The 20,490-nt window shown below is 35.2% G+C and overlaps 4 protein-coding genes across 5 annotated transcripts; 2 read left to right on the top strand and 2 right to left on the bottom strand.

Annotated features, from left to right (window-relative positions):
• Positions 1-77: 77 nt before the first annotated feature.
• Positions 78-3,001, top strand: LOC124950729 (dnaJ homolog subfamily B member 12). Its single transcript, XM_047497902.1, has 8 exons — positions 78-441; positions 710-860; positions 1,050-1,195; positions 1,272-1,412; positions 1,553-1,686; positions 1,775-1,890; positions 2,005-2,168; positions 2,273-3,001. Exons 1-8 carry the CDS (start codon positions 309-311, stop codon positions 2,383-2,385), a joined length of 1,098 nt encoding a protein of 365 aa, XP_047353858.1. The 5' UTR covers positions 78-308; the 3' UTR covers positions 2,386-3,001.
• Positions 1,610-12,916, bottom strand: LOC124950728 (SH3 domain-containing protein Dlish). 2 transcript variants are annotated; one of them, XM_047497900.1, is made up of 6 exons: positions 9,331-12,916; positions 8,732-8,967; positions 8,274-8,648; positions 7,911-8,166; positions 7,434-7,711; positions 1,610-7,169 (listed from the first exon to the last, which is right to left on the bottom strand). In XM_047497900.1, the coding sequence occupies exons 1-5, from the start codon at positions 9,377-9,379 to the stop codon at positions 7,437-7,439; spliced, it is 1,191 nt and encodes a 396-aa protein (XP_047353856.1). In that variant the 5' UTR covers positions 9,380-12,916; the 3' UTR covers positions 1,610-7,169; positions 7,434-7,436. The 2 variants fall into 2 exon arrangements, with proteins under 2 accessions (XP_047353856.1, XP_047353855.1); XM_047497899.1 differs by lacking the exon at positions 1,610-7,169 and having other exon boundaries at positions 7,397-7,711.
• LOC124950733 lies at positions 3,699-13,122 on the top strand. The gene is made up of 4 exons (XM_047497910.1): positions 3,699-5,840; positions 6,118-6,520; positions 6,645-6,870; positions 6,941-13,122. Exons 1-4 carry the CDS (start codon positions 5,492-5,494, stop codon positions 7,127-7,129), a joined length of 1,167 nt encoding a protein of 388 aa, XP_047353866.1. The 5' UTR covers positions 3,699-5,491; the 3' UTR covers positions 7,130-13,122.
• A 514-nt stretch (positions 13,123-13,636) lies between these two features.
• On the bottom strand, positions 13,637-18,290 carry LOC124950725 (ski oncogene). The gene is made up of 3 exons (XM_047497896.1): positions 16,035-18,290; positions 15,411-15,643; positions 13,637-15,316 (listed from the first exon to the last, which is right to left on the bottom strand). The coding sequence occupies exons 1-3, from the start codon at positions 17,157-17,159 to the stop codon at positions 14,497-14,499; spliced, it is 2,178 nt and encodes a 725-aa protein (XP_047353852.1). The 5' UTR covers positions 17,160-18,290; the 3' UTR covers positions 13,637-14,496.
• Positions 18,291-20,490: the final 2,200 nt, after the last annotated feature.

Below are 20,490 nucleotides of genomic sequence, written 5' to 3'. Positions count from 1 at the left end.
AATTTGAGAAGCCAATAATATCTCTGCAGAGCATTGATGACCGCAGGTATATGTACACGTCACGTGATATATTATAAACGTTGTCCAGTCACAATCGAGATTTTCGGTAAACTACAAGAGAACGTTTTTTTGTCGTCGTTCGTTAATACATTCGTGGCTCTTATCATGCGCATTATTCATCATATAATTTATTAAATTATTACGTCGAGGAAGTCATCTGATTAATTTGATCGAATTTGTTTATTATTCTGCTTTGTCATTTCGATTGATTCTATTGTCTCTTACACTCACTTTGCGGAAAGGCTAACATGGACGGTAATAAAGATGAGGCAGAAAGATGTATTGAACTTGCTGAACGTTATTTGCGTGAAAAAAAATTCGAAGATGCGGAAAAATTCATACGTAAAGCACAAAAGCTTTATCCAACGCAAAAAACAGAAGGTGAGAGGAAAAATTGTCTATAAGATTTCATTACTTCACTTCCAAACTTTATATTGGTATAAACAATTACTTAGTACCAATTACAGATATTATTTAGAAATATAATCAATACTGTAATTTAAATATGAAACATGGATTTCTTTATTCTCCAATGATACATATAATTGGTTTATTGTATTGGATTTAAATGAAATTAAATAATTAACTCATTGTGTATTCTGTAGAACAGATAACTTGTTAATAGTATAAGCATATATTATTTTCATAGATCTATTAACAAAAGTTACATCTCTATTAAAACAAAATGTGAAAACTGAATCAGAACCTACTGTTAGAAAGAGACATACTGTTAATAAGGAAAATTCTCAAGCCCAAGCTACCACTGAATATACAAAAGATCAACTTGAAGCTGTAAAAAGGTATATATATATGTTTATATATAATTGTATTGTATTCAATACATAAGATAGTTTAAAAAAATTGCAAATTGGTATACATAAAGAAGTATTGATAAACCTGAATATATATGTATATATGTATATACATATTATATATATATATACACAGACATGCTTATCATTGTTTAATCTTATAAATAACATTTATAGAATTAAGAAATGTAAAGATTATTATGAAATTTTGGGAGTAAGTAAAGATGCAACAGATAGTGATATTAAAAAAGCTTATAAAAAGTTGGCACTTCAATTACATCCTGACAAAAACAAAGCTCCAGGAGCTGCAGAATCATTTAAAGGTAAACCATCTTATGAAAAATTTTAACGATTTAAGAAAAATAATCAAATAAAAAATGATGTAATTTCAAAATCAAGCCATTGGAAATGCTGTTGCTATTCTTACGGATGTTGAAAAACGTAAACAATATGATCTTTATGGTCCTGAAGAGGAACGACTACAAAGCAGTCAAGCTCGTCAGAATCATACACATTATAATTACACACGAGGTTTTGAAGGTAATCAGATATTAAAAGATTTTAATAAAAATACATATTAAAGTATTTTTAACTGCATTTTAAATAATATAACTTAATAAATAATAATAATAAATAATACTTTATTAAATATAAATAATAATAAACAATATATTATGTAGCTGATATCACAGCCGAAGAATTATTTAATATGTTCTTTGGTGGAGGAATACCTCAGCAAGAATTTTATATGAGACGTACAGGTGGTAGATGGATGAGACAGCAAGAAGCACAAGCTCAAAATGCTCATTCTCAGGTATTAAAAAAAAAATATATATATATATTGATAAGTGTTATTAAATAAGTTATATATAAAATATTATCAATACCTGTTAATCTTTCAGCAAGCAAATGGATATACCACATTTGTCCAATCATTGCTTCTTTTGTTGTTAATATTGATATCTATGATGAGCAGTTTTTTTATATCAGATCCTATATATAGTCTACATCCTAGTGCGTAAGTAATTTATTATTAATTATCACGTGAATAAGTTCTTATTAAATGATTTTGAGACTGAAAAAGAATTGTGTAAAATTTATTTCAAACTATTAACATATTAATTTTTTGTAGCAAATATTCTATAGCAAGGAACACCAAGCAATTGAATATACCATATTATGTCAAGGAAAATTTTCATACCGAATATCAAGGCAGTTTGCATAGATTAGAAATATCCGTTCAGGAAGAATTTTTATTGAACTTGAGACAAGCATGTTATAGGGAAAGAAATTACAGTATGTATATTCATAATTTGTTCTGTTCTTAGAATGGAATATATATATATTATATTATAAAAATATTATATATTAAAACTCGATTGTTCTCTTATTATTTGTAGAAGACGCACTGTTATGGAAGGCTCGTAGTTTTCAAGATCAAGAGATGTTTATTAAAGCTAGAAACATTGATACACCTTCTTGTAAAAGATTACAAACTTTGCAAGCTTCATAGCATATTCATGTAACTCATTAGAATTGTGTTGTAGATAGATGTATATTATATTCACGCGTGCATATTTATTTTGAGTGTGACGCAGGACGTTGAGTTATATGTTCGTATCTACTGTCATACATCGCGCGCCTTGCATAGCCTGTCATTAATAATATGGACCATGCATGATGTTTGATCCGTATCTAAATTGTTAATTGTTTACTAGAAGATTAAATTTGAATAGTCCATTTAATGGTAATTTTACTAGTAAACTGATATTGAATTTATATTATATAATTAGATGAGATAAATTTAGCTTTTTTTAGATAGATCGAGTCAGTCAGGATAGCATAAAAGTTATTTATTTTCGTAGATTGAACAATATCATTTACGACTTAGAAATTGTTCATATAATCTTAAATTTTTTAATAAACATCAGAAATTTTTAGTTTTTATAAATTCGGTTCCCTATAGTAATATAAATGAAAAAAATATCTTAAAGTTATGTAAAGTTATGTAAAGTTTTATTGTTTTATTTCTTTTTATTTCTTTTTTTTATATATATATATAAACACCTATGTTTCTAAAAAAAAGACTCTTCTCTTGGCTATGATGGTAATAAATAATGGATATACCATCTAGGCATGTTGATAAAGAAGCAAATTATTAAAAAATGTAAATTGTCTTATTAAGTTAAATGCAGAGCTGTCAAGATTGAAGTTTCCACTATAAAGTATTATTCATTTCTGCAATTATTGTCAGAGTTAAGTTTTAAAATTAATTCGACATAAAAATTATCTGAATAACGTATAATTGTTATAAAACTATATTTAATATAATTTAAATGTATTATAATGCATCCTATCTTATATATTATTTTGTTTGAAACGCTATGGATAAAACAAAAATTATTTCCAATGCATTATAAAATTTGATTCTGTCAATATATGCAGGGAAATAATGTACAAGTGTCTGCTTTTATAAGATTAAATGCAGAGATTTTAATTCTTTCCCAAAGTAGACCAGTTAGGTATATATCTTATTGCATTATAAACTTTTATATGAAAACAGATGATAAATAGTTATTATCAAAGAGATTTGTATGTAGTTACAAATCATAAAGAATGGATCTTTAAAAATAAATAAATAATGCAAATATAATACACGGAAATTAGATAAACATTTTTAAGCTCGATATAGTCTATCTGTTGTTAATTATTTATTTATAACCTTTATTATATGTTTTAGACGAACAACATTCTATTATTAGATTATGGTGAAATGAAATAGAGCATAGCTTATCTAATATTATACATTATTATTTTAAATCACTTTAATATATACATATTTAATCTTAATCATTGTGTAATGATTTAGATTATTTCAACAATAATACATATATCTCGATGAAAGTGTATTGCGTTGAGATACAATATCTCTTTATATTGATGCAATATATGCAAATTTTAGTAAATATAAAAAATTCCAATTCTGCATATAATCGTCATTATATATTAAGAAATTATAATAACGTATTCTATTTCTCCAATTCTTTCATTATAATTATTTATTTACATATAAAATATTATTAAGCAATGATTTATGTATTACGTACGTCACAAAATATTATTACTTGACTGCAAAATAAAGATATTCTCATCAAGTAATGATTTCTTATTAATTCACAGTCGTTGATAACTATCATAGATCGATTATAATAATAACTTGTAATATTTGATTAAATAATACGGAAATGAGAGAGAAAAATTTGTATTTTATGGAAATTAGTATGGCTCACAATGTACGATCATTTATCCATATAACTTACAGGATGGACATATCGACTTACCGGAATCACCGGAATTTGTTTCTTCATCAACATGGCCTCGCTATTGTAATTAGGAGACTATACTATATATCAAGGTCCTTCCGGTTAACGGATAGAAAATTAAATTAAAATAAATTACAGAGGAAACAATAAATCCAAAGACGGTCATTATAATAACGCTTGTGCTCGATATAAACCAATCATTATATCTTGATGCATCGTCTTGTTGTCGTAAGGTTTGCTTACGATGCCTTGCTTCAAAACGTCGTCAAATTTCGTTTCAAACTTTTTTGAACGGGGGTTAACAAGATTAACGTCATACAATTTTATTATTCCTCGGTCATTTCTCTGACCTCACCTTTAACCAGTAAGTTTGATCTTCGAATAACCATAACACGTTCTTTCGCAATGTTTTCGCAAAATGCTCGGACGTTGAAAATAAAATAAAAAAATAAAAAATAAAAAATAAAAAATAAAAAATAAAAAAATAATAATAAAAGAAATAAAAAGAAATGTCTCCTTGTGCTAGAACGCACATCATTGTTTCTGTATTTCGCAAAATCAAATATTTTCGTCCGATTGATTTTACAATCTTTCCACTTACAGCAAATACATATACATATTTCAGATAACGGAAAAACGAGTCGACTCTTCTTTAATGATTGCAGTCGTACGATTGCTGGTATAGCGAAGGTACGTGACGCATTATCAAGCAGGGGTTATCGTGCCGAACGATAAACACATTGACCTAAGAAATCTCCAGAAGAAATGGAGAGGATGGTAGATCATCGTGGTAATGAGGCAGACGACCGAACGATAAAAAATCAACGAAAGGCACGTGACTGAAGAAAACGTCATTGCGAATTGAGGGAAAGAGATCATAGTTCTTTCTTTTTTTTCTCTCTCTCTCTCTATCTCTCAATATATATACACACACACACACACATGTATATATATATATATATATGTATGTATGTATGTATGTATGTATGTATGTATGTATGTATGTATGTATGTATGTATGTATGTATACAGGGAATCATATAATGTGAAAATTTATCCTCCTATATGTATTAATTTAAACGAGTATATTTTTTATATGATTTATTTTTTTTCGAAGGTATTTCACCTAAAATATGTTAAGGAGACATATTATATGGACTTCAATATGTACTTGTGTGTGTCCGTTTGTGTTTGTATAAATAATCACAATGCATTTCTATTTCATGGCTAAGCTCTTTTGAAACTGTCGAATAAAACACACAGACAAGTTAAATCGATAATACTTTTTCTAAGGAAATGGATTATCAGCATTACGTTAAATGCAGCAAACAGCTGCAGACGAGTGAAAGGGCATACGATAACAGAAGGATTTCTATGGAATTGATGGAAGAAGAGGAATACGAAGAGGAGGAGGAAGAAGATGAAAAAGAAGAAGAAGAAGAAGAAGAGAAGGAGATGGTATCGAATCGTCATGCGAATCCAAAGATTAAAACGGAGACGAGACTCGGTCTGTGCTCCGTTTGTCATCTTAGCATTGCCGATAGAACTTCAAATGAGACGAACGCTGCTTTCGAACAAGCTTCTTTTTCTTCCCAAGGACATCTCTTGTGTCGTCGTTGCATAGAACACTTTTCCTTTCAATCAGGTCAACGCCACGTAACGCAGATATCTTTGATTCCATCCTCTCGTATTATTTTCTTTTTAATTTTTTCTCACCCAACCCTATTCTTCTTATTACGTTTATAATTTAACATGTCAAGTGCTACGTCAATGGCACCGATGACCGTTATTTCTTTTATAAACGCATGATCTGAGAATAATAAGTACAAACGAAACGACAAGAACCGATATATACCCAAATATGGTAGATAAAGTAAAAAAAACAATCTTGAACTTTACAATAACACGATGTCTATCTGTAGGAGGGAACAAAGCGATGACTTGTAAAGTTGAAGTACCCGAATCGATGATCACCTCCTATTCTAATGATTCTAATGTGGAACAAAGCGATGGCAGATATCATCAGCAATACAGTTATTGTAATATAATACAGAAGGGCGAACAAGATCGATGCAATAACGAATTTAAATTTAATGGACAGACTACGTGGGAATACTCTCGTAGACCGATACGCTGTCCTTGCATCGATTGCGACGTTAACATTGCATTTTCGGCACTTACGCATCACTTCCTTTTTGATCATCCGGAAGTACCTATTCTGAGCGTTGAATCTGGTGTGAAAAGCACATTGATCGTTAGTTTCGAAGCACTCTCTTATGATACCAGTCGATGTTTAGCACTTCTATTGGTATCTGGTAAATTATCGTGAGTATAACAATTATAACATCGATGAACTTTAATCAATTTTGATTAAGTAACAATTACTTCTACTTAATTCGGCTTAACCGGTAGAACGTATCTTTAACGTGAATTTATATGTTATTACAAGAGATTCTGCTTCAAGAGTATTCAATAGTAATCAGATCAATCCTAAATACCGAAATCGTCTACCTCTTTCGCTATTAGCTGCTCGCTTAAACTCCATAAATCATTATTCACCTTCTGACGAGGTTTATACTTGTGGAGAAGGTCAATACGAAAAGAATATAATAATCGTCTGGGTCGCGGGATTGGATATCGGAAATGCCACAAATATTCTCCGATGTAGTATTCAAGTACGTTGATCTATTCATTATTCACGATATTATCAAATATACGTTAAAGGAACAAAAGCTCTTTGAACAGGCCGTGGATAATATCGATACTGAAAGTGTCCGATCATTAACGTACACGGGTCCAATAAATTCACTAAGGACAGCTCAACGACCGCGAGAAGTTTTTTTAAATGGTGATTGTATCGTTCTTCACGAAGGCTTGATCAGTCATATTACTTCTGGATGTACCAATCTCAACGTGAACGTTATCATTCATTAGTCACGTTTTCATAATTGGAAAATATCTACCACAGCAATCGCTAAATGAAACAATAAGATTATTTGAAATATTAGATATTCATAATGTGATGCACATTAATAACGAGGGAACGCTCGTTTACGATATTCCATTATTGTGAGAGATACAACAAGAATATGATTTAACAAGAACACCATATAGAAATACTGTATTGATATAAAAAAATTATATATACATATATATATATATATATATATATATATATATATATATATATACATATATATGTATATATATAAAAGATAAGAATACAAAATTGCTATACGTATCACAAGCTGGTCATAGCAGGAGGACGGGCATATGCCTTAGGAATAAAACCATATTTCCGAGTTTTGGGTGCATACGCCCAAAGCCAACCATCGACCGTTTGATTTCCCAAATCTGCATATATCCAGTCGGCTCGTCTTACTGACAAATCATCTGGCGCCTGCGCCTTATAATCATAAAGTACAACTAATTCGGTGCCAGGAGTTTCTTCTCTGAAGTCTCGTAAACTTTTCTGTTGTAATTGTTCACTTCCCGTTATATTTCCATTACCAGTCTCTTTTAAATAAATATTATATAATTAGGATTTTAAAGTAATTTGAGCGATCGAAAAATATGTGTTTTGCATAATAATGATTCGCTACTTTTATACCTAGTAATTTGTTTCTATTGTAATTTTAATAATAAATAAATAAATATATATATATATATACCAAAATTTGTTATTTATATATATATATATAAAAGATAAACCAACCTAAAGTATGTGTTTCTGTAGATGTTGTTGTCGTTGCGGCGGTACCTGTTGTCGCGTACGAATGGAGTACGTGTCCTGGATAAACAAATCCAGATGGTACAAATCCTTCGTTACCATCGCAATGTCTAAGCACCCAAAACCAGTCAGGGTCATCTCTATTGAGGACTGTCACAAATTCTCCTCTTTCCACGCTTACATCATTTTCATCTCTTGCCACAAATGTATATAACACAATATACCTTCCAGCTGAGGGATCCTTAAAATTATATTAAAAATATATTAAATTAAAATTTATATACAGTCAAATTAATTTAAATAATTATTTTAAATTAATATTATGATCAGATTATTATAAGGATATACCTTGAAAAAAGGATGCACATCTGGTTGAGAAGATATAGTTTGTATAGAATTTTGTGATTGAGTAATATTAGATCTATTAACATTTATATCTGCAGTTACAACATTGCGAGTATAACTTTCACAATCTGATGCTGATCCTGTATCAGTTTGTTGTGCATCTAATGCTTGAGAACGACCTGTACTTGAGATATCACCATCACCCTCATTAGATCTAGGCAATTTTTTTTTGACATTATTCATAAGAGTAGCAAGAGTTAATTCAGCTAACTGTGACGTATAAGGTGCACAGTAAGAATGTGGTACGAATCCTTCCATACGTGTGTCTGCTGCTATTACATATACCCAGTCATTTTCTCTATATAATACATTTACAACCTAAATTGAATGAAGAAAAAAAGTCAAATAAAATATCAAATAAAGTGAGTTAAAATGGTTTAAAATATAATATAAATTCTAACTTGTCCTCTTTTGACTTGGAGTTCATCATCAACGCATGGAGTAAAGTCATGAACTATAACCATTTTACTATCCGGAGAAAGTCCATTTTCTTTTTCTATACCAACTCTTACTAAAGTTTCTATACTGGCACTTCCTGTTATACGACCAGGTGGTAATGGGGCTCTGGTTCCTACGCCAAGTCCTGTACCTCCTGCACCAACGCAGTCCTTTTCCAAGTTAAAGTTATGAATTCCAGCTATATAAGATAGTAATACAATAAATTAATATCTGAGAATAGAATAGCATTGACAATTTTGAATAAGATATTGATATAAAATTAATCTAATTCACGGATATAAACTTATTCTTATACATTATTAAATTATCTCAGCTATTGTTAAATATTAAAATTAATTGATATATTATAGATCACACACTTAAAATTTTTTAACATTATATCTATATACAAGTTAGTTTTAGAAATATCTTGTTAAATTCGTAAACAATAAATCCAATGCAACAGGTGAATACCATTTTTTGTTACCTAAAGATACGATCGTCTAACTGTAAGACATTTGTTCACCAAAAGATAAAAGTTCCTTTTCTTATCTTTACTCACGTTTCTTTTTTTTCCCTCGACGTATGCGTACTGGACATAAGAAAGCCATCCCTCTATGTTCAACCGCAGAACACGCAGAAAATTACATTTCCAAATAACCGATCGTTAATTGCATTGAGTTCATGGAACCAGCAATGCGATCGGATAGAGCAAAGCGGACATTGATCTCTTTCTCTTTTCTTCGAATATTAATCCTTTTCGCAGAGTTCACTGGGATAAATATTAATGAGATAAAGAAATCAAAGTTAATCTCTTTATTAATTTACTGACCGAAGGAATACATCGAACTGAATGAATTTTTAAATGTTTAATTAAAACAACATTAAAGGTAGAAATCGTGAGCGTGCAACGCGACACCTGCAATTGCTTGACCTGTCCTCCTGGCTCTGTCCCACTCCCTGTCCTGTCTGTTCTGACCCCTTCTTCTGATTTTCCTGATGAAATCCATAAGTTGGTGGTAGTATGTCCCACAGATAGACGGCGCTTTAGAATCACACGAGGTAGGATCTATGATTGATTTTTCTAAATTGCTAAGCGTACTCTTTCATTTTCTCTCTCTCTCTCTTTCTTCCACGATATTTTCCAAGTGCATCTTTCACGATTAAAGGAAGACATATTTTCTCTTGTTAAAAAAAAGAAAAAAAAAAACAAAGACAAAAACCAAAAAAAAAAGAACTTATTTTTTGTATTATTCAATTTTTTTCTTTTTTCGTCTTCTTTTACAATTACACATTATTTTATGTCTGCTACCAATGAGAATATGATACGATATGATTACAATAAGGACTCCATTTTTAACAAATTATTATAGTAAATAAATTATTACGGTAACAGAGGAAGAATTTCTTTGATGTTATCGAAATTGTATTTTATTTTCTCAAGTAACACAAAATTGGCGAAGATAAGAAGATTTTTTTCCTATAACAGTTCTTTACGTTTTACATTTAAAGATCCGCAATCGTATGTTGACGCGTGTGTGTGCGTGTGTGTATGTGTATGAGTGTTTGTTTATTAAATTTGTTGTATGCGTGTATGTAGTGTACTTGTGTCACATATGTCGTGATTTTGTCGATCGATAGATCAATTGTGTTTGCATGCATATACACATATATCCATGTTGCACATCCATATATATATATATATATATATATGGATACATATATATATATATATATATATATATACTGCAAACTGATTTTCTCGTTATGATGCGTTCGACGGAAATGCATGAAATGCGCAACACATGTGAGTAAAGATTTCGATAAGTATATATAAAATCTTTCGATTTGCGTCACCTTGTAATATTGTTGATAACTTTATCGGAATACAAATGTGATAAGAGGGGCTGATTCCTACACCACTATAATAACTCTTCCCCCGCATTAAAGTGTTATCAAAATTCTTATGGCTATAAGGATATAAACTACTCAAAAGTGATCTTTCATTTTTGAGGTATACAAAGTTCGAATGAGAAGTAAAATTTTGTACTTTTACTTTGCACTTTGTCGTGTATCATGACATTCTTTGTTTCTTAAGAATATTATTATATTTAATGTGTCGTGAAGTGCTATCAATCTCTAATCTATTTAGTTACCCTTATAGTTTGAAAAGAAATGTAATGCTTATATTATAAATCTGATTCACTCTTTATTGAGAAAAATAAATAAGTTATAACCGAAGAAAATAAACTATTGACAATTTCCTACTTGCATTTACCTTGTCTTTACTTGATTGCATGTAAGAAAGAGAATGTACATATTGATTTATAAATTAGTAAAATACATAACTTAAATTTTTAGTAAATTAAATCACTGGTAATACATTTATAAGATGCGTTAACCACACCCAGAGATTTATATGGGGTCACGATCAGTTAAAGTATGTAGTAAAAAACTTATCGTGTAGTCACAGACTGCTGCCAATAATATGTATGCACATTAAGTAATAACAATTGCTTATATATCGCATAAAACAGATAACATTTCACAATTATACTACATCACATCGCTGTGATAAATGTGAAAAATCTAAACTGTTTACAGTATCGCAGTTTCTGTACTGTAATACATACTACAGTGCGTAATTTGGCTACTAATTATTGCATAGAAAGTTCACATTGCAAATACCTTAATTTCTCTATTCAATAGTTTATCTTCTTTAATATTATATACCTATAATATAGATCGCAACAAATAGCTTATACTTTATGTTCTGAATACTATATTAAACATATAACAACAACAAAGATAATAATTTTCACGCAACTATTATCATAAACAATTTTTTCCATAGACTTAGAGTTCAATGATCCTGAATAAGAAGAATGGAATATTAATTCAATAAACGAAATACATAGTACTCTCACTTATACACGTTTCATTTAATACAATGCACAAATTTTAATAAAAGCAAGCATTATAGATATTGCGTTTATTTATAATATATTTCCATTTGAAATTAAAATACACTTCATGTCATGGCAGTTACATGATTTAATGAAACTGTTCATATACATAATCCTCAAATGTATTCAAAACCGAGTTGTATATATGATTTGTATTATGTATTATTCATATCATACTCTAGGTAACTATGATAAACTGAGCGTGTATGAAAAACGTAGACTATTATGTTTTTTTTTTTTTTTTTATCATAAATGGGATTCTTATAATATTGTAATAATATAATGTGGCTTATGTATAATATATGTATATTGACCAAATGTTACATAAGATGCAGTAATGAATATACCTATTCTATATCATCGATTGTTATGTATAATGTCACATCAGAGTGCTTTGAAAATCTATCATTCCTTTTCCACTACATTGAAAATAAGTGAGATCTGTTTGAGTTACATGATTTGGAAAAAGTAAATATCTAATGCTTTGTGATCTAGATGTAGCGCGTTGACAATTATTATGTATGTAATTACAAATACGATAACAGTTATGGAGATATACAAAAAAGATTCTTGTATTGTGAATATGTCGATGTAATTAATCCCTAATATATTAGAGCATAGCATTTTTATGAGAGATCTTCGGAGCAGTCTCCAAAGGATTGTATATGCATAGATTGCATATTAATATTGGAAACTGTTTTGTTATATTACATAAATTTAAATATGTAAGATTTGACAAGCCTAATGATAATCGATAGATTATATAATGTGTATCCAGTGATGGGAAGTATATGAACACAAGTACATAAAAGATATTATACCAATGTATATTTCTTCATTTGTACTTGTGTATAAATATACATTTGGTAAATCGCGATATAAAATGAATCAAGTTGTTGTTCGCATATGTTTCGATACACATGCATCGATACAACGATGTTTATATCGTTAATGTAACTTTGTGTACTACTACAAATTTTTTTTTATGTATTTAACAAACAGATAAGATCTATAATATACGGCACGTAACGTAGAATAAACTAGATAACGTTATATGCGTGAATGTGAAGGTGTGAATTATGTAAAAGTCTCCTACATACAATGTATGTACATGCATATCTAGATAATTTCCTAGTCTAATATCACCTAGGTACGTCTTTAATCTAGTACCATATATATATATATATATATATATATATATATATATATATATATATATATACTTCTACCTACAAACTTTAAAAAAAAGCATCCCTCCCATCACTGTATAGAATTTATATTATATAGTACAGTTTGGCTCAATGAATGGGACATACCTTTCATAAAGATGGTTTTTTCTTTCTTTCTTACTTGTTTTTCTGTTTTTTTTTTTTTTTGTTTTTTTTTTTTTTTTTTTTTTTTTTTTTTTTTTTTTTTTTTTGTTTTTTTTTTGTTTTTTTTTTTTTTTTAATGATTTCCCAATATCGATTGTATTGTGTCAGCAAACTACTCGTGTGTTGAGTCTCGCGAGTCGGAGTACTCGTAATAAAAAGTCTGTTAAACAGATTTCTTTATCGTTTTATGCATCGAATATAAAGTAAAATGATATGTATATACAATACTCCAAATAAATACCAATATGTATCAAAAGCTTAGGCAATACACTTTAGCAATTTTGGATTGCACATAAAATTAATCGATCATTCTTCTATATACTCCTCCTCTATGTACGTATTTATTAAACGAATATCATATGAGATATAGAAAGTAGAAAGGGTAACAAATCTACATCACATATAAATATTTTGGCATAAAATAGATTTTATCTAATTTCGTTGAAAAAGAGAGAAAATCCAGAAAGCAATATATATTTGCGATTTGGAGAGGGATAGCGATCTTGAATAATTAATTGAGAAATGAGACTGTGATGTACTCCTTTTATTTGTAGCTTAAGTGTTCTGGTATTGAAAAATATCAATGATCCCTACTAGCGAAATCATTGCCTTTGTAGAAATGTAGATAATTCAGCCTTTCCATACTAAAGAAAAAGATATTGCGATCGCGCTCAAGATTTAGACTAAAACATACCCAATGACGTTATTATTATGACATATCACGAGCTGCTGGAACACACCTAGGTCCATGCTTAGAGCATTCCTAGCGTAACAATACAGCACCTAGGTTTTTTGTACTTTGTAATATTTCGCATAATAGAGTTATATTTTATACTAACATATACTTATAATGAGACAATATAATATTTACATTATGCAATCATGACTACAAGAAGTTAATGGAAATTAATTTAATCTCTTTCATGTTCGTCCGATCGACCAAACGTACGATCATAAAAACTTTTTTCTTCTTTCTTTAAACCATTTCATGCATATTTAATATGCACAAAATATTTACTTAATAATCATTAAACGTTATCGTTTACGCGGGCGTGGTAAATTTTCCCAATCTATTTAATATTTTCTTTCTTTTTTCCTTTTTTTTTCTTTTCTTTTCTTTTTCATATAATACAGTATCTACATTGAATTATAATTAAAATCGACAATGAAGTATACTTACATTAAGAATTTCAAATTAACCGTAATAACATTAAAGGCTTCTCGCATATCACATAAACTAGACAATTTCGAATCGTTTTTAGAATCATATTATTGTTAGTATATCTAATACTAAATTGAATGAGAACGCTTATCTGGCCGAATGATAAGCGTCGCAATAATCGCAGAACGGTCATCATTAAACAATTGAAAAATTTCTAAGGATCGATTCTAATTATTACTAACCGGTTGGACTGCCGATTCGGGCTCATTGTCGTTCGAACGTAAAGAGACTTCAGTTTCTTCAGTGCCTTCGGTACTATCCGCTACACTCGCGTTTCCTACTTCTTCCTTTTTGACACTGTCATTGGTAGATTGTAAATGTTGCATTTGCAGTTGACTACGTAGCCTCGAGATTTTTCGTGCATCCGAGCGCCGATGTCGTCTTAACTGTGCGTTTTCGGAAGCAAGACGTCGAACAAGCTCCAAAACATCCTGCGGAACGTCCAGTGCTATCAATCGTTCCTCCAAATCCATGGCCGCGGCTCCTTCAGAATCCGAATCACTTTCAGGAGAGGACGTGCCCACTTCTGCCGCTGACGGATCAACGCTCACGGTCGAAGAAGTTACGGCGGCACTTTCCTCCTCCTCGCCAACTTTTTCAACAGTTGTTCTTTTTTCTTGGGTCTCCTTTCGATCGTTCTCCGACGTGCATGTTGGGAAGAGAGGATAGGAGACCGTGCCACCAGAGGGAGCCGGCCCAGGAGACGATTTTTCAAGTTTCACGGCAAACTCTTGTTTCGGTACGAGCTCTTGCTGCTTTTCGTTCGGACTTTGTGGACGTTGACTATGATGACGATGTTCTTGGTGATGTCGTTGATGATGAACAGGAGGAGCTATAGATGGTATGGCAGGAGCCGGTATTGGTGCTAAAGCAACGTTCGGTTGAAAATGTGGCTCAAATCTTTCGCACTCAGATAGAGGCACAACGCGTTCCGGATGTTGCAGTACAGGTGGACCACGACTGAGATACGATGGTACCATGGGAGAGCTATAGATATAAACATAGAAAGATATAATTACAGTGACAAATAATGATTCTTTTTTTTAATCAATTATTAATTACCTGTTCAATTACTAATTACCTGTCTCTATGTTTGCGAGAAGCAGTAGCACTCCAAGGCCTAAATGCAGATGCTCCTCTGGTAGCTAATTCAAATACTGCCCATTGCATCTGTAAATATGGATCTGTCGCACTAGCTACAGGAGATACAGGATGATATATGCCTAATCCATTTCCATTGTAAATTGTTGCACACTCATCCTTCCCCATTTCTTTCTTCGCTCTTTTAATTAATTTTTCTGGCTCGTGTCTTAACTGCAATACACAATGTTTCCAAAATATGTAAAAATTTGTTATAAGAATGTCTGATAATCACACTGACATTGATTCTTTAAAGGGCTATCAGATTGGAGTCTATAATACTTTGAAAAGTTATTAGATTGGAGTCATCAATGGTATTAGCGATTTTCAAGAAGTTTATCATCATATCGGACACAGGAATCTTCAAACGATTATGAGATAAGCTTAACTATGATTATTCTAGAAGGATAATCTTCACTTTGTTTGTCTAAATAAACTCAAGTAACAATGGAAAGATAACTGAAAGATAAAATTCAAGTGTTTTTCATCAAATCATTATCATATTTACAAAATAATGCGCCGTTAAGTGTAAGTTGAGAGAGAAAGAAGGAAAAAAGAAAGATACCTCTAGTTTCCGCTTTGAGTTGAGTACAAGATGTTTTTCTTTCAATTCTCGAAAGACAGCAAGCAACTTGTTATAGTTTTGCTGATCTCTAGAAAGTAGAAGATAAGAACGCCAGTTGGCAGAGTCGAAGCCCCAATGACACGTACGATTTTCCAGAGACCTATGAGCATGTCTAACAAAACGTTGGGGAGAAAACTGACAACCACATTCGAGACACTCTATGCACACAGAATCCTCGGACTCGAAGAGGTCCGCGTCAAAGATACCCTTACACTTGCCAAAACACTCATGATACACTTTGAACCTGACGATAGAGTCCTCCTCGCGATCGGTTTTACTACATGCTTTCTTATCGATACTATCTTGATTTTGTAATAGATGAGGAGGCTCGCATGGTTCTGTCCTCGATAGTAGAGCACTGACGAGTCTCTCAGCGTCGGTTTGAGTGATCAGACCGCAGGAAGGCGCGTTACGCGGCAAAATCCCAGAAAGTTTGAGTTCCTCGAGCTGATCACGAGTACATCGCGAGCAGTAAATTTGTAGTTCGTCGCATACTTGATTGATTTGTTGAAGGGAAAAATCTTGAAGTACGGTGTTCAATATCTGTGGTAAACATAACCTCCTTTCGCCGCCGACAACGAAGCAGGATATGCTCTCGCCTTCGAGTACCGTCTCGCATCTTTCGGAACAACTTTGATCGGGAGCAGTGAGGATCGGTATCTGAAACTCGAGGTCTCTTTTTTCACAACCGATTTTGGCGCGATCAGGCGGTGGATCCTCATCGGAGTCGTCCAACGGCCGATCAAAATTCGTTCGTCGAAGTCTGGAAGGTAGGATCGATGGCACCGGTGCTTGGTCATTGCCTTTATCGAGATCTTTTGGAGAGGTTCGCTCGGCTATTCGCTCGGCTATTCGTTCGGCATCGATGCAGTTGCCGGAACGACTCGGTGCTGAGAAATGAAAGGGCGCCTGTTCTTGCAAGAGACTCTTACAGTCCATGCCCAAAAGGGCCGAGCTCGGACCTTGTAAGCTCTTCACAGCCGATAGCTGATATGTCTTTAAGACGGTCTTTAATTGCGGACTGTAAGATTGACCGTTCGTATTGCCGGGTAATAATGTCTCCATTATTCGAGAATCAATTCTGCTCGTCGTCGTCGTTGTCGTTGTGGTTGTTGTTGTTATTGTTGTTGTTGTTATTGGTGTTGTTGTTATTGTTATTATTATTATTTTTGTTGTTGTTATTGGGTTGTTATTATTTTCTCCGTCGTCGTCCTCGTCGTCGTTGTTGTCGCCGTCGTCGTGTCTCGTCGTGACACACAAGTAAGACAGACCTCGCACGGCCTCGCGATCGCGTCTTACGATCGCGCCTTCGGACACGCGAAATCTGCGACGCGCGAAATGCCTCCTCTCGGCACTTCTCTTTCTCCTTCCCCTCGTTGCTTACCGCCACCCCTTTGCCCTCCAACACTACCGCAAACTCCACCACTGCTGCTGCTGCTGCTGCTGCTGCTGCTGCTACCGCCGCCGCCGCCGCCGCCGCCGCCGCCGCCACCACCGCCACCGCCACCACCACCACACTACTACCACTACTTTTCTCTTCTTATTCTTCGAGTTCACTCGACAGCACTCGTGGCAGCGTAATCGCGTACGGGACCGCGTTCGCGATCAACGTGAGCAACGATGCCGATGTAGTACGTTGCTGCTGGTGCGTCGTCCATCTCTTATGGACGGATGGACGACGACGAGCTCTCCTGCTGCTCTCTTGCACGCGAATCGTGCCTCTGTTCTGCGTGTGCGTGGCCTGCTACTTTGCTATCCTTCTTTCTCTTTCTCTCTCTCTTTCTCTTTCTCTCTCTCTTTCCCCTTTCTCCCTCTTTTCCTCTATCTCTCTCGTCCACCTGGCTAGCGCGCGCGCGCGCGCGCCACTACGTGCCTCTCTTCCTCAAGTCTGTCCGTCCTTCTCGATCGGCATTATTATGTTCGACGAAGGGTTTGCAACGACGACAACAACGACGACAACGACGACGGCGAGGATGACAATGACAACAGTGTCGACCGCGGCAATCCACCGTAACGTCGCAGTGTTCATAAACATGATAATATTCACGCACGCACTACCGAGGCGTGAGACGCGTACGGCCAATACTACTACGATGACGATGACGATGACGATAACAAAACGATAACGACGACAATGACAACGACGACGACGACGACGACGACGACGACAACGACGACGACGACGACGACGACGACGACGACGACGACGACGACGACGACGAGGACGACGATGGCAGTGGCATTGACGAATGGAAATGCACCGTTCGAGAATCACCACCAACCGTTGTCTTTCTTCTTTCTCTAAATAACACGAAACGACGCACGTTAAAACTTTATCGATGGCACATTAGTGGAACAACGCGATGACGGAGAATAAACGCCCTCGTACGGTTTTGCGAGTTTTTCGCGAATAACAGCACACAACAACGCGATTACGAACGTCGTCGATAGTTGGATCGTGCGTCGGTGAGCCACTGTGGTCTTATCGAATACAAGAAGTCGGCAACGGAGAAATGACACATGTCTGTCCGTCCGCCTGCCTGCCTGCCTGTTTGCCTGGCCTGCCCACCCGTTCGTTCGTTCGCTCGCTCTCTCGCTCGCTCGCTCGCTCGTTCGTTCGTCCGTCCGTCCGTCCGTCCGTCTGTCCGTCCTCCTCCTCCGTCTGTCTTCCGTCTGGTCGTCCGTCTGTCTCTCCTCCTATCGCTCCCACCACCACCCTCTTTGTCTCCTCTGCTCCTCCGGCCACCGACGCCCCCCCGTCGATTTCGTTTTATCTCTTTCTCTCTCTCTCTCTCTGTCTCTCTCTCGCATGCGTCGGCCAGTTCCGTCGTCGCTATCGCACTATCTTCCTTCAACTCTCTCTCTCTACCTCCCTCCCTCCCGCCGACCGTCCGTCCTTCTCCCCTCTCTCCCTTCCACGCAAACTCCTCCTGGGTTGCGCTACGCTTCTTCCCGTCTACGTTCCATCACCACCGTGGCTCTGGTCGCGCGACCGATGCGTAGCCCTCGTTTTGCGCACGCCGTTGTTTTTCGCAGTCCTCGCCTGTCTCCACGGTTTTCTCCGTCGTCAATGTCGGTACCGTTTTTAATGTTCTCACCGTTAGCATTACGAAAGTATTACTACGTTCCGCGATACACGTATTCTTAAACCGTTCTCGAGAAAACGGTTTCGTTTTAAATAATAATCAACAATTAAGAATTAGTAAACGCGACGACCATGGTCAGATACACAGAGAGTATTATCCGACGCAGCCGACGCTCTCTGCCCACCGTCGACGATCGACTCGCGACTCGGCGCGACGCCTCACCCCACCTTACCCCACCCCACCCTGCTCCCTTGCCTTCCTGCTTGCCTGCCTGCCTGCCTGCCTGCCCGTCCACCCGCTCGCCCACCTTCTTCTTCTTCTCTTTTTACCACCCCTCCTCCCTGAGCATTCGCGCCTCGCGGCGCAGCAACGAGATCGACGACGACCCGTCGACCCGTCGTCGCCGTGTCCCCGTCCTCTCTCTCTTTCTCTCTCTCTCTATCCCTTTTTTCTTTTTCTCTTTTCCTCTCTTTTTTCCTTTACCCTGCCCTCGTACCCGTGCATATGCCGTCGTCTCCGTAGCCGCAACCGCCGCCGCCGTCGACAATGAGGACGACGTCGACGACGAAGACAACGACGGATATTATCGTGCCGTCGTTCCTACGACCGACATCGTGCGTCGTACCACCGATTTACTTCTCGACGTCGAGACGACAACGCGCCAACTTATCGATCGTGCGCGTTCTCTCTCTCTCTCTCTCTCTCTCTTTCTCTCTTTTTATCTAACAAAGTAGAACGCGACGCACTACCACCACCACCACCACTACTACCACCATCACCACGACCACGAGCCACCACCAACGCCGCGCATATTTCTTTTCTTTCACTCTACTACGACGATGCGCTCTTTTACAATGCGTTAGTACGAGAGAGACATGAACGAGATCAAAGTATTCGATACGGGATATCATAATCGAGTAGGAAATAAGAAAAGCGTTGAACTGTAAATTCGTTAATATTTATTGATTTAAGAAACTTTATTATTTTTATTTTACGTTCCTTATATGTAAAAGACGAGACGTAATAGGCATGGGACAAGGGGACCGACCCACGGCCGTATCGTCGTTGTATCCATCTTTTTCTTTTTCTTCCTCTCGTTTTCTTTATTGCGCACACGCTGTTTTTCTCTGTCTTTCTCTCTCTCTCTCTCTTTTTCTGCCTCCGTCTCTGTCTTTTAGCGCGCACGCTCACGTACGGCTCCTCGCGTAAACACGAGCTCTCGAGCGCGCGCGCGCGCCTGCGTACTGCGGGGACTCGTGGCAGCCGTTCGGAAGAATCCCCGTAATCTTGATGCGTCTCTCTCTCTTTCT

This window comes from Vespa velutina, chromosome 7, assembly GCF_912470025.1.
Source record: "Vespa velutina chromosome 7, iVesVel2.1, whole genome shotgun sequence".
NCBI lineage: Eukaryota > Metazoa > Arthropoda > Insecta > Hymenoptera > Vespidae > Vespa > Vespa velutina.
The sequence above is the reverse complement of the archived record's forward strand: the minus strand, read 5'-3'. Positions and strand labels throughout refer to the sequence as shown.